This window comes from Chlorocebus sabaeus, chromosome 21 (genome assembly GCF_047675955.1).
Source record: "Chlorocebus sabaeus isolate Y175 chromosome 21, mChlSab1.0.hap1, whole genome shotgun sequence".
Classification (NCBI taxonomy): Eukaryota; Metazoa; Chordata; class Mammalia; order Primates; family Cercopithecidae; genus Chlorocebus; species Chlorocebus sabaeus.
The window spans coordinates 81,123,406-81,137,097 of NC_132924.1; the positions used below are offsets into that span (position 1 = coordinate 81,123,406).

Below are 13,692 nucleotides of genomic sequence, written 5' to 3' on the forward strand. Positions count from 1 at the left end.
ACCCAGGAGGCGGAGGTTGCAGTGAACCAAGATTGCGTCACTGCACTCCAGCTGAGGCGACAGAGTGAGACTCCATCTCAAAAAAAAAAAAAAAAATTCTAAAGAGGCAATTTGTATTTACATGTTTGGGGGAAATTCTTGATGGCTAGGTTTTAAGGTCATTCCTTTGGAGGGGATTTTTGTTTGCCTCTGTCAGGCATCTGGGAGTACTACCAACCCAGGGCTACTTCAAATGATACTAGGGTTTTGAGGGCCACCCAGGTAGTGTAAATTCTAGCCTCCAAATTGTATGGGAGCCACAAATTGTGGTTAGCAAATCTTAGTGGAGATGTTACTCCCCAACCCAGGGGCAAGTTTTTCTACTGGCTCTGGCTCTGTGTGTGTGTCTGTGTGTGTGTGTGAGAGAGAGAGAGAAAGAGAGACAGAGAGAGACAGAGAGATTTTAACATTTCACTAAGAATTTTGCCATTTGGGGTCCCAGTTCTATGCAAGAATCTTGTTGCCTCCTGTGCGGCCTTTGCTTTCTGTCTTATATACATGGGGACCATTAAAACCCAAAGCTTTAATGCTCCAGGGATTGGCAGATGCCTGCTGCCTGCTGTCAAGTTAGTGCTTGATTACCTCTGAATTCATGCTTTCCTGTCATTTTTGGCCTCTGAGACTATCAAAAGTTTCTTACTAATTCAGCTATGCATTAAAAAATCTAAATAGCCAATCTAATATTTTCATGTGTTTTTTCAACTACCAGGGTTCCTTAGGATATTGGCTCACCACATTTTTAGAAATGAAAGTCCCTTCCTGTACCTTTGGGCATATGTGGTGGTTTACCTAGAGCAGCAGCCTGCAAACATTTTCTGTAAAGGGCCAGCTAGTAAATACTTTATACTTTGTGACCTATAAAGTCTCTATCCCAAATATTTAACTCTCTGTCATTGCAGTGCAAAAGGAGCCATAGACAATACAGCCTGTGGTCATGTTTTGCTATCCCTTGTTCTAAGTATATGCCTAGAAGGGGAAATCCTGGGGCCTTCCTTTTTGCTACCCTATATATGCAACCTCTTCCTATCCAATCCCTTTATTTCCTGGTGTATTACTTCCTGTTCTGTTGCTTTCTGCTTTTCATTGTTGTTGTTGTTGTTGTTTTTGAGACAGAGTCTCGCTCTGTTGCCCAGACTGGAGTGCAGTGGCGCAATCTCGGCTCACCGAAACCTCCGCCCCCCGGAAGAGTGATTCTCCTGCCTCAGCCTTTCAAGTAGCGGGGATTATAGGTGCCTGCCACCATGCCTGGCTAATTTTTGTATGTTTCGTAGAGATGGGGTTTCACCATGTTGGCCTGGCTGGTCTTGAACTCCTGACCTCAAGTGATACACTCGCCTCAGCCTACCAAAGTGCTGGGATTACAGGTGTGAGAAACCATGCCTGGCCAAATGGAGCATTTCTTTTGGATGAGATTTTTTTTAGTTTTAGGATGCTCTGATGAGATTTCATGCACGTTTAATTACAAGAACCTTACAACAGTGAACTCTCATTTCTTTGGTTTGTGAGCTTTTAAAAAGTCTGTTCCTTTGCCTGGTGTCAGAAGGGAGATGCTCTGACCTCATATCTACCACTAATTAGCTGTGTGACCTTAGGCAATCACCTAACCTTCCCGAGTCTTAGTTTCCTCATTTCCAAGCTGGTGTTAGTACCTGCCTTGGTATAACCCCAGAATTGGTCACAATTAATACGACGATGCTGAGAAGTGCTCTGTAGAACATTAAATACATGCATAATACTACCCAAATCTTATTTTATCCTCATAATAATCCCATCAGACTTGTAAAGCAAGCATAGCATTGGCATACGTAAAAAAACTGTGATGTTTCTACCCTCAAAACCTATTTCAGGTTAGTTTCAAAGAGGACAAATACCTGCAGCACATTCTTTTTTATTTTTGTTATATTGGCAGTCAGCTGTGTAATGGTAGAGTTTGCCCGTCCATGAGTGATTTGAGCTTGTTGCAACTGGTTCAATGTTTTGTCAAGATTTAATAGAACATTTGCTGCTTTCCTAAGGTAAGATATTAACACATCAGATTAGATAAATACATAATTATTCACTTATTTCACCTTGAGAGAGTTCATTTGACTCAACCAAATACTTTACTGAATTATTAAGCAAATTTAAATTACTCTTAAACAAGAGAAAGTGCTGAAGTCTTCATTTTGAGAAATAGGTATATTTAAATGCCAACAAAAGAAAACCCCACACACATATATATTCATACCCAGTAGACACAGATTTTGTTAAATATGGAAATTAAGGATACAGGTCTTGTTTCTTTTGATTTGTCATAAGCAGAGAGGTTTGGGGTGATGTAACTATCAATCTTTACACACAAAAACTATCCTGTGAATTCCAGTTTCCCTGATGTCTTAAATGTGAGCTACACTTTCTCAATCTCTATTGGAGTGGGGGTTGGGAGGGTCAAGAGGCCCCACAGAGAGCAAAGAGAGGACTACAGGCCCTGCATTTTCAGGCTTGTTTATTCAGAGTTAGCTAAGCTTCACTGACATTCCAGCCACTAAGAAGCCCAGTCAGAGGTTAAAATCACAAGCATTTCAAGTGATATAGTCTTTCTGCAGAAAGGAACTCACCTCAAGTCAACAATCACCAAATACTTAGATCTGTGGGCTCAAAGCCACCTTGAGAAGAATGTACTGAGGGAGTGAAATATCAGATAGACCTTTGCAGAAGCATCATTAGAAATGTGTGTGCCCACAGTAGAGTTAGCTAAATTGCAAAATATTCCCTTTATCACCCAGCTCATCCTTTCCTCCCAGTGGTAATCTGTTTCCCTTTCTAAACTTCAGGAGCCTTCCCTCCTCATCATCTCACTGTCACCAGCATTTCATTTTTGTGATAATCCTAGGGTACCGGTGTCCATTTTTTCTATTCCCTGCCACCATTATCTTTTTATTATATTCTTTTTGTCCTTTAGATTTTTAATTTACTGCTGCAGGCCAGGCATGGTGGCTCATGCCTGTAATCTCAGCACCTTGGGAGGCTGAGGCAGGTACATTGCTTGAAGCCAGGACTTTGAGACTAGCCTGGACAATATAGTGAAACCCCATCTCTACTAAAAATACAAAAAATTAGTTGGGAGTGGTGGTGCATGCCTATAATCCCAGCTACTCGGGGGGCTGAGGCATGAGAATCACTTGAATTCGGGAGGTAGAGGTTGCAGTGAGCTGAGATCGTGCCACAGAACTAAAGCCTGGATGACAGAATGAGACCCTGTCTCAAAAGAAAAAAAAAAAAAAATTCCACCAGAAGTGCATGAGGATTTCAGTTACTCCACATTCTCACCAACATTAGATTTAATCATTCTTTTAAACATTAACTATTCTAGTAGGTGTATAATGATATCTCATGATTTTATTTTGCATTAACCTAGTACTAATGATATTGAGCATTAAATTGTTAAATTTAAGTTAAATTAAGCTAAATTGGCCATTTGTATACCTTCTTTGGCAGGGTCTGTTGAAATTTTTTGGCCCATTGTTTTACTGGGTTCTTTCCCTTGTTGCTGAATTTTAAGAGCTCTTTTTTGTGTTTTGGATATAAGCATTCTATTCAGTTATGTCAAATATCAGTCTTACAAATATCTTCTCCAAGTATATGGCTTGCTTTTGCATTTTCTTAAATGTTAGTTTAAATAGTCTATTTTATCATTTTTTAATGGTTTGTGCTTTTTTGTGATCTGAGAAGACTTTCTCTAACCCAATGTCTCAAAGACTTTCCCTGCTGTTTTTTTCTAGAAGTTAATAATTTTAGTCACTTTATTTAGATCTATGTTTATTCAAGATTTAGTTCAAATATCATTTCCCCTGTGATTCTTCCAGGAAGAGTTCATCAAACCCTCTGTATTTTCATAATATCATATGTACACTTACCTTCGAGTATGTGATATTTATTTAAATGTTCATTTTCCCCACTAGACTGTAAGCTTCAGTGCATAGTGATAAGTCTTATTTGTTTGTGTAAAATGCCTAGACCATGCCTAATAAATAATAGGCTCTCAATAAGTACTTGTTAAATAAACAAATGAATACAATTATATTAATTTATTAAATATTTTTACAAAGCAAAAAAAAAAGCAAAAAAAAAAAAAAAAAGAAAAAGATTTTCAGTGTACTGCTTATTATAGCAAATTTAGAAAATACCCAAAAAGGAAAAACAAAATGTAAGAAGGGGAAAAAAGCCAGTAATCTTGCCATCTTTTAAAATGTTAGGATATTGTAGCAAAATTTTTTATTTTCATAATTCAGATCCTCTTTCATGTATAAATTGTTACCTGCTTTTTTTTTTTCAACTTCCTGTTCAGTTTGGATGTTACCTGCTTTTTAAAAAGCATTACCATTGAACTATAAGAATCTCTGCCTGTTATTAAACATCTTTTATCACCCTTTTTTATTTTTTGAGATGGCGTCTTGTTCTTGTCACCCAGGCTAGAGTGCAATGGTGTGATCTCAGCTCACTGCAGCCTCTGCCTCCCAGGTTCAAGTCCAAGCAATTCTCTGCCTCAGCCTCCCGAGTAGCTGGGATTACAGGCTCATGCCACCACACTGACTAATTTTTGTATTTTTAGTAGAGTCAGGGTTTCGCCATGTTGGCCAGGCTGGTCTCTAACTCCTAGCCTCAAGTGATCCACCTGCCTCGGCCTCCCAAAGTGCTGGGATTACAGTCCTGAGCCACTTCACCCAACCCATCAGTATCACTTTTAATTGCTGTGTGACTACTTGATTTTTTTTTTTTTTTGAGACAGAGTTTTGCTCTTGTTGCCCAGGCTGGAGTGCAATGGCACCATCTCTGCTCACTGCAACTTCCGCCTCCCCAGTTCAAGCGATTCTCCTCCTCAGCCTCCCAAGTAGTTAAGATTACAGGCATGCGCCATCATGCCCAGCTGATTTTGTATTTTTAGTAGAGACGGGGTTTCTCCATGTTGGTCAGGCTGGTCTTGAACTCCCGATCTCAAGTGATCAGCCCGCCTTGGCCTCCCAAAGTGCTGGGATTACAGGCGTGAGCCACCGTGCCTGGCCTACTTAATCCTTAAGTAATTGCTGTGCAGTTAATCTTCCTGGTTTTAAATATTAAACCTGGAAGGGGTTGGACTTTTGGATGAATCTGGTGCACTTCGTTTGTACATGTGGATGATGAGACAGTGACAATGGGTCAGATCTCAGTGATGGGGGGTGCTGAGATGGCCACCACCTAACTGATCCTGTAACCCTGACCCACAGCACCCCATGCTCATAAAAACATCAACATGATTTTTTTTTTTTTTTTTTTTTGGTTGGCTAAGTCAATAGGACAAAAGGCGAGAGTTAGTTAATTCTGTCTAGCATAGATACCATTTTCATCTTGCAGTATTCCTGGAACTCTAGTGTCCATTTCTTCCGTTCCCCATCATTACATTGGGTTGGTGCAAAAGTAATTGCAGTTTTGGCCATTACTTTCAATGGCAAAACCTGCAATTACTTTTGCACCAACTTAATATCTTTTTACTGAGAATGTACTGAGGGAGTGAAATATCAGACTTTTTAAAAAGATTTTGATTTCAAAGTACTGCTTAGTATAGTAAACTTAGAAAATACCAAACATAAATAAGGGAAAAACTATACCAATATTCCAACCACCTGTTAAAATATTGGCATATAATGAGTATTTAACATTTATTGGTATAAAAAGGTATCAGGCCACTGGAAAGGCATTTCGAGTCTAAGAAAACAGGAAGAAAGCATCCCTGAACCCTGCCGCCCAGTCACCCAGCTTCCTGGGGTATCTCCAAAGAGAGCTCAGCCCTCAACTTGGACACTGAACTCTCAGAAGGTAATTTCATTTGAATGCTATAGCTCCCTAAGCGAATATTTTCCAGATGTCCTTTCAGCAGATGGTCTGTTAGAGCAAGATAAGAATATTAATACAGTACTTACTCAGCTGCTTTGGCCTTCACCAGAAGCTTTTGGGCTCCATCTGCTTCTTCATTTAGCCTGTTTTCATCTGACCTGTAATCCTCACAGAGTTGCATAAGTTTCTGTATTTTGTCAAGTTCATCCGTTAGATTTTGGGATGGAATTGGTAGGTGAATGTCAAGTACACCATTTGCAACCTTCTCGATGTCTTCTGGAGGCACGTTTTCCTCTTAAATAAGAAGGAGGGTTTTAGGTAATCATGTCTCCTTAACAAATACTGTATCTTAAAAGTATAACCACAATGATGTCTCAGCCAACGGCACTAGGATTTGATTATGTGTTCCTAGAATACAGGGATTAGATTGTAGGTGTCCCATAGATTCTTCTTCATCCTCAGCTGTCCCTTGTCTCTGGAAGAAACACTGCTGGCTGAGTGCTGAATACTTGCTGAACAAGTGCTTGCTGGAAAAACAAAATACTACAGATTTGGAACATTGTGTGTATTCTACAAAATGCCCTGAGGATGATTTATTATAAGTGCATACTCAAAAGCAATTAACATGTTTAGATACCTGTCATGAAAATTCAAGCACAGTGAATGAGACATTGGAGAAGCACTGCGTTTGGAGTCAACAAAACTGGATTCTGGTCCTCCATGACATTAAAAAGGCTCACGATTTTTGGTCATCTATGTAATTGGGTAATTGTACCTGATACTAGACTCAAAGGCCTATTCTGGGATTGGAGTGAGACAATACAGAGTAAAGGAACATGTGAATAGCATGTTATAAATAAACTTTTTTTTTTCTTTTTTGAGACAGAATCTCACTCTGTTGCCAGGCTGGAGTGCAGTGGTGGCGCAATCTTGGCTCACTGCAACCTCTGACTTCCTGGTTCAAGTGATTCTCCTGCCTCAGCATCCTGAGTAGCTGGGATTACAGGTACACACCACCATGCCCAGCTAATTTTTTTGTATTTTTAGTACAAAATAGTTGTACTAAACTATTTATTTGGCCAGGATAGTCTTGATCTCCTGACCTCATGATCTGCTTGCCTTGGCCTTCCAAAGTGCTGGGATTTATAGGTGTGAGCCACTGTGCCCCACCAAAGAAACTTTCAGATACATCCACGCTCTACTTTCCAGAAAAGTAAATTTGGCCCCTATTGAGAACTAATGTGGAAGATGAACTGTTAGAGCAAGCTTGTTTGACTCACAGCCCGGGGCCCACATGTGGCCCAGGACGGTTTTGAATTTGGCCCAACACAAATTCATAAACTTTCTTAAAACATTATGAGATTTTTTTGTGTGTGATTTTATTTTTATTTTTAGCTCATCAGCCATTGTTAGTGTTAGTGTATTTTATGTGTGGCTCAAGACAATTCTTCCTCTTCTAGGGTGGCCCAGGGAAGCCAAAAGATTGGATACCCCTGTGTTACAGCAAAGCCATTTGTCACTCTTCAGCTACTTACTGAACATCTACAATTCCTGTAGGGAAGCTAGAGATGAACTAGATGTGGATCTAATCCTCAGGGGGCTTGCCGTCAGGTGAGGGCCTATAAGTCATTATATACAAATATTGATCACATAGGAACAGAAGTGATCAATATAAGGCAAAACGCTATGGGGTTCAGAGGAAGGGGAAAATAATCCAGGAAGGACTTCAGGTGCATTGAAACTGCGCCTGGGAGGACAGCAGGTTAAACTTGTGGAGACTGTATGGGGAGGGGTAAGAGATATTCTAAACTGAGAGAATTACAGGAGCTAAAGCTCATGGTGGTACAAGAAACAGTGCATGGATCACTCTTGGCAGGAGAGTAGTGTGCTTAGAAGGGCTGGGAGCAGATGGCACAAGTCCCTGTATCAGAGGCTGAGGAACTTAGACTTTATTCAGAGAATAGTGGGAGCCAAAAATGATTTTCAGCATTTGAGTGACATGACATGAGTATATATTCTGCTTGTAGTCATTTTGCTTTAGCTATTTTTCTTAACATAAATGAAATATTTTACTTTCTGTAATATTTTTGAAGCAATGTGACAAGAATTTTTTTGTGAGTAAAGTAAAATGACATTTTAAATAAAATCAGGGAGTTGGCTCTTTAAAGAAACATACTTTTTCTTTTTCTTTTTTTTCTTTTTTTGAGATGGTATCTTGCTGTATCGCCCAGGCTGGAGTGCAGTGGCATGATCTCGGCTCAATGCAACCTCCGCCTCCCGGGTTCAAGCGATTCTCCAGTCTCAGCCTCCCGAGTAGCTGGGATCACAGGCGTGCACCACCACATCCAGCTGATTTTTATATTTTTAGTAGAGACAGCATTTTGCCATGTTGGCCAAGCTGGTCTCAAACTCCTGACCTCAGGTGATCCACCTGCCTCGGCCTCCCAAAGTGCTGGGATTACAGGTGTGAGGCACCACGCCCAGCCAGAAACAGCAGCTTTTTAATTAAAAAAGTTCTAGTACATCATACTGAATGGGCAAAAGCTGAAGCATTCTCCTTGAAAACCAGCACAAGACAAGGATGCCCTCTCTCACCACTCCTGTTCAACATAGTGTTGGAAGTCCTGGCCAGAGCAATCAGGCAAAAGAACGAATAAAGCATACCCAAACAGGAAGAGAGGAAGTCAAACTATCCCTGTTTGCAGATAGCATGATCTCATATCTAGAAAACCCTGTAGCCTTGGCCCAAAAGCTCCTTAAGCTGATAACTTCAGTGAGGTCTCAGGATACAAAATCAATGCAGAAAAATCACTAGCATTCTGATACATCAACAACAGTCAAGCCAAGAGCCAAACCAGGAAGGCAATCTCATTCACAACTGCCACAAAAAGAGTAAAATACCTAAGAATACAGCTAACCAGGGAGGTGAAAGATCTCTACAGGGAGAACTACAAAACACTGCTCAGAGAATCCACAGGTGACTCAAACAAATGGAAAAAGATTCCATGCTCATAGGTGGGAAGGATCAACATCATTAAAATGGCTATACTTCCCAAACAATGTGCAGATTCAAGGTTATTCTTATCAAACTACCAATGACATTCTTCACAGAACTAGAAAATATATTTTAAAGTTCATATGGAACCAAAAAAGAGCCTGACTAGCCAAGGCAATCCTAAGCAAAATGAACATAGCTAGAGGCATCATGCTATCTGACTTCAAGCTATAATACAGGGCTACAGTAACCAAAACAGCATGGTGCTGGTACAAGAAAACAGACATATAGACCAATGGAACTGAAAAGAGAGTTTGGAAATAAGACCACACACTTAGAACTATCTGATCTTTGACAAAGTCAACAAAACCAAGAAATGGGGAAGACTCCCTCTTCAACAAATGGTGTGGGATAACTGGCTAGCCATATGCAGAACACTGAAACTGGACCTCCTCCTTACATCTTATATGAAAATTAACTCAAGATGGATTAAAGACTTAAAGGTAAAACCCAAAACTATAAAAAACCTTGGAAGGCAACCTAGACAATATTATTCAGGACACAGGCATGGGCAAAGATTTCATGATAAAGACGCCAAAAGTGACTACAACAAAAGCAAAACCTGAGAAATGGAATCTAATTAAAGAGCTTCTGCACAGCAAAAGAAACTGTCAACAGAGTAAACACAACCTATAGAATGGGTGAAAATTTTTGCAAACTATGCATCTGAAAAAGGTCTAATATACAGCATCTATAAGGAACTTAAATCTACAAGAAAAAAACAACCCCCTTAAAAAGTGGGCAAAGGACATAAACAGATACTTTTCAAAAGAAGACATGCATGGGGCCAACAAGTATATTAAAAAAAGCTCAACATCACTGATCATTAGAGAAATGCAAATCAAAACCACAATGAGGTACCACCTCACACCAGTCTGAATGATGATTATTAAAAAGTCAAAAAATAACAGGTGCTGATGAGATTGCAGAGAGAAAGAAACACTTATACACTGTTGGTGGGGGTGTAAATTAGTTAAATCATTGCAGAAACACAGTGTGGCGATTCCTCAAAGACCTAAAAAAAGAATTACAATCTGACCAAGGAATCTCATTACCAGGTATATACCCAAAGGATTAGACATCATTCTATCATAAAGACACACTCACATGCATGTTCATTGCAGCATTATTCACAGGAGCAAAGACATGGAATCAATCTATGTGCCCATCAATGATAGACTGGATAAAGAAAATGTGGTACATATACACCATGGATACTATGCAGACGTAAAAAAGAATGAGATCGTTTACTTTGTCAGAACATGGATAGAGCTGGAGGCCATTATCCTTAGCAAACTAACACAGGAGCAGAAAACCAAATACCGCATGTTCTCACTTATAAATGGGAGCTAAATGATGAGAACACGTGGACACATAAGAGGGGAACAACACACACTGGGACCTTTTAGAAGGTGGAGAGGAAGGAGAGGATCTGGAGAAATAACTAATGAGTACTAAGCTTAATACCTGGGTGATGAAATAATCTGTACAATAAACCCTTGTGACTTGAGTTTACACACCTGTATTTATACCCCTGAACTTAAAGGTTAAAAAAAAAAGTTCGAATGAAAAGTGAATTTACTTCAATCACTTATTCATTTATCAAATAGTTATTCGTATTTATTATGAGACTATAGATTCAAATTTTTATATATAGAACTTTCAGGAGAAGTGATATATCCCTTTGTTAATAAGGCATTCCGATTTCAAGAAAAATATTGAGGTGATCAAAGAAGAGCTGAATAGTATAGTAATCACGTAATGTAATGATAATTTTATTGGGGCTTTATAGCCAGGCAAAGAGGAGAAGCAAGAGGTGGGTAGAGGGCACTGCAAGGCATGAAAGCTTCCTGGTCACCAGGGCTCTAGGGACACTGAGCAGTAAGAAGTTTCTTGTATGAAAAAAGATTTTTCTGTATGCCTAGTTGTGATAATAGTTCTTTATGCCTTTAGTTTTAATAATCTGGACATAGATTTCTTTCAATTCCTCAAGTTAATTAAAGTAAAATATTTATTAGAAATGTATTCAGTAGCAATGAAGAGTAATAAGAGGACAGGCTCTATGACCCAGCAAACTAGGTAGAAAGGAGGTCATGTAGACCCTGTTCCACCAGTTCATGCGATTTGTTTAGCAACTTTGATTTTGATGTTTGTTTTGGTGCCTTTTCAGTCCAGCCTAATCCTAGACCTGAGTCAATACTGATTCATCCAGCTAAATCACTGAAAGTTTGCTTTTGAATAAAAAAAATGTCCAGTAGACTGATTCTACCCCATTTGTTTTTCCTATTTTTGTCAAAGGTAATTTCCACCTAATTTTTGTTTATCTTGAAAATAACAACTAGAAACTGCCAATACAATTTCTAGAAACATTGAGATAGGAAAAATAAAAAAACAAAAAATCTTGGCCATAGCGGTCTCTCACACCTATTAAGTAGAATAATGAAGTGATTAAAGAGATTGTAATGGATGCTGCAATTGCCAATTCATGTATAAAATGTTAAATTATTGAATTTGGAAAATGGTTATGGAAAATAAAGCCTCTTCAGATTAATCATATATATTTGTGTGTGTGTGTGTGTGTGTGTGTGTGTGTGTAGAGAGAGTAAGGTTTCAGGTCAATTTCCAGCTTCAGTACTTGATTTTTTAATCTTTACTAATTCTCTGGAGTTTAAAATGAGCCTCTCCCAAAGTAAGGCATAATGTACAATAAATCAGCTACTTTTGGTCAGTCACAGAGAACCAACAAAAGAAGACTTGGAAAATAGTCAATAATAGCTAATAATCAAATTTTTAGATGCCAACTCACTATGATATTTGATATCTAATTAAAATTCAGCATATCTTGATCTCATATCATTTCTGTCAGCAAAGAAAATTACCGAATCCTGATGTTAGGGAATCTGATAGAATTGTCATGTTGAACTTTCCTTTTAAAAAAAACATAAAATAACTTTAAACACAAAGTTCATGTGTTTGGAATTTGAACTAAATTCTAGCATTTGTTACCACATTTATCTTTTACAGAAAGCTGTAATGTTTTGGCACAGAGTTGGTATTTTGAGATTATTCTCATTAAGGAATTAAAAACCAAAGGGTATATCATTTTTCTGATTTAGGCTTATCATTTCCAATTAATGTAATTAGGAACTGGCTATGATGTTTGACTATATATTAAAAAAAGAGAAAAAAACAAAAACTAGTCCTAATATATTTTTTTTAATTACCTAACAAAAAGTTTTTCACTTTTTTGATGAAAAGATTGAGTTTTTCTTCTTCAGAGTCACTTTGGTTTCTTGTATTTCCCAGTTTTTCCCTTAGCTGTAAGGCATTGTTTTTGGAGGCTTCTGCCAGTTTACTTATATTTTTGATCTGGAATGAGAAAAACACAGTGAAGAAAATACTCAACAAAGGCATGTTCTTTGATGTTTAATTATTTAGCTGGACCAAATAAAACTGTCACTAAAAACTAAATAAGTCTAGATAAACCATAGATGCATTTGCAAGGAATCTTTTACAAGGTGATTATTATCTCTTCTCATTATTATGTTTTCTTAATATCATTCATTTATCTTTTAGAACATTATTGACCTATTGCTAATGAATTTTTCTAATATAAGTCTAAAACACAAATTTTGTTTTAATGGGGCTTTAGCATTCTTTAATACCAACTTTCACAGAAATTACATAGGACTACTTACCTGCAGTGGTCATCATGTTTAATAGGTTGAGAGCATTTTCTTTTATGTAAGTTAAAATGCTACTCTTCTAAACATTCCTCAAATTCAAGTAATGTACTTTCTTTGAAAACTAACAAAAAAGCATTCCTCCTCTTAATAAATGAGCTTGAACTGAGAGTGGGCTACAAAGATAAATTCCAGACACTTTGTACTCTTGGTAGAGGAATGATAGGAATAATAGGCTAGCAAACTAGAAGTGCAAATTCTTAACTGTGTGATCTGAGAAATGTCATGGACTTTTTCTAGGGATTCCAACAAATTAGAGAGAGACAAAAAACCCAGAAGCAACAGGACAATATTGCCAACAAGCTGAGCTTTATTGAATAAATTAATTGTGACAGAAGTAGGGCTAATTAGGATCAAACATAATTATGAAAAAAAAATCCACTGGGCACGGTGGCTCATGCCTGTAATCCCCAGCACTTTGGGAAGCCAAGGCAGACAGATCACTTGAGGTTAGGAGTTCGAGGCCAGCCTGGCCAACATGGTGAAACCTCATCTCTACTAAAATTACCAAAATTAGCCAGGCATGGTGGCGCATGCCTGTAATCCCAGCTACTGGGGAGGCTGAGGCAGGAGAATCGCTTGAATCCAGGAGGCGGAGGTTGCAGTGAGCCAAGATCGTGCCACTGCACTCCAGCCTGGGCCAGACAGAGTGAGATTCTTGTCTCAAAAAAAAAAAAAAAAAAAGAAAAGAAAAATATTCCCTTTATTTCCCCACAAAAGGAGCCTGCTTAATTTGAGCCAAACAGATTTTTAAGAAAAAGATTTAAATTATAGTCATTGGCAAATGATAAAACAAAAAAGTATTTACATGATTAAAAATGCGTATCATTTTTTTCAGAGTTGATACTTAATTCTCTAGAACTTTCTTAGCTTTAAAATGGATAGCAGTAAGAATGGATTGCAGTAAAATGAGAATTCCAGAAATAAAATACCCTAGGCACTAGCAAAGCACCAAGTGATACAGAGGAAATCTCGGCATAGATTAGTTGATACCATATTCAGAAA

General features: G+C 38.2%; 1 protein-coding gene across 1 annotated transcript in view; it reads right to left on the reverse strand.

Moving 5' to 3' along the window:
* The window catches only part of LAMB4 (laminin subunit beta 4), a 110,078-nt gene that overhangs the window by 12,418 nt on the left and 83,968 nt on the right, over window positions 1-13,692 (reverse strand). The window contains exons 29-31 of the mRNA XM_073009250.1: window positions 12,169-12,313; window positions 5,976-6,183; window positions 1,911-2,049 (exon numbers count right to left, since the gene is read on the reverse strand). Coding sequence (XP_072865351.1) covers window positions 1,911-2,049; window positions 5,976-6,183; window positions 12,169-12,313 — 492 coding nt within the window. The remainder of the gene's footprint in view (window positions 1-1,910; window positions 2,050-5,975; window positions 6,184-12,168; window positions 12,314-13,692) is intronic.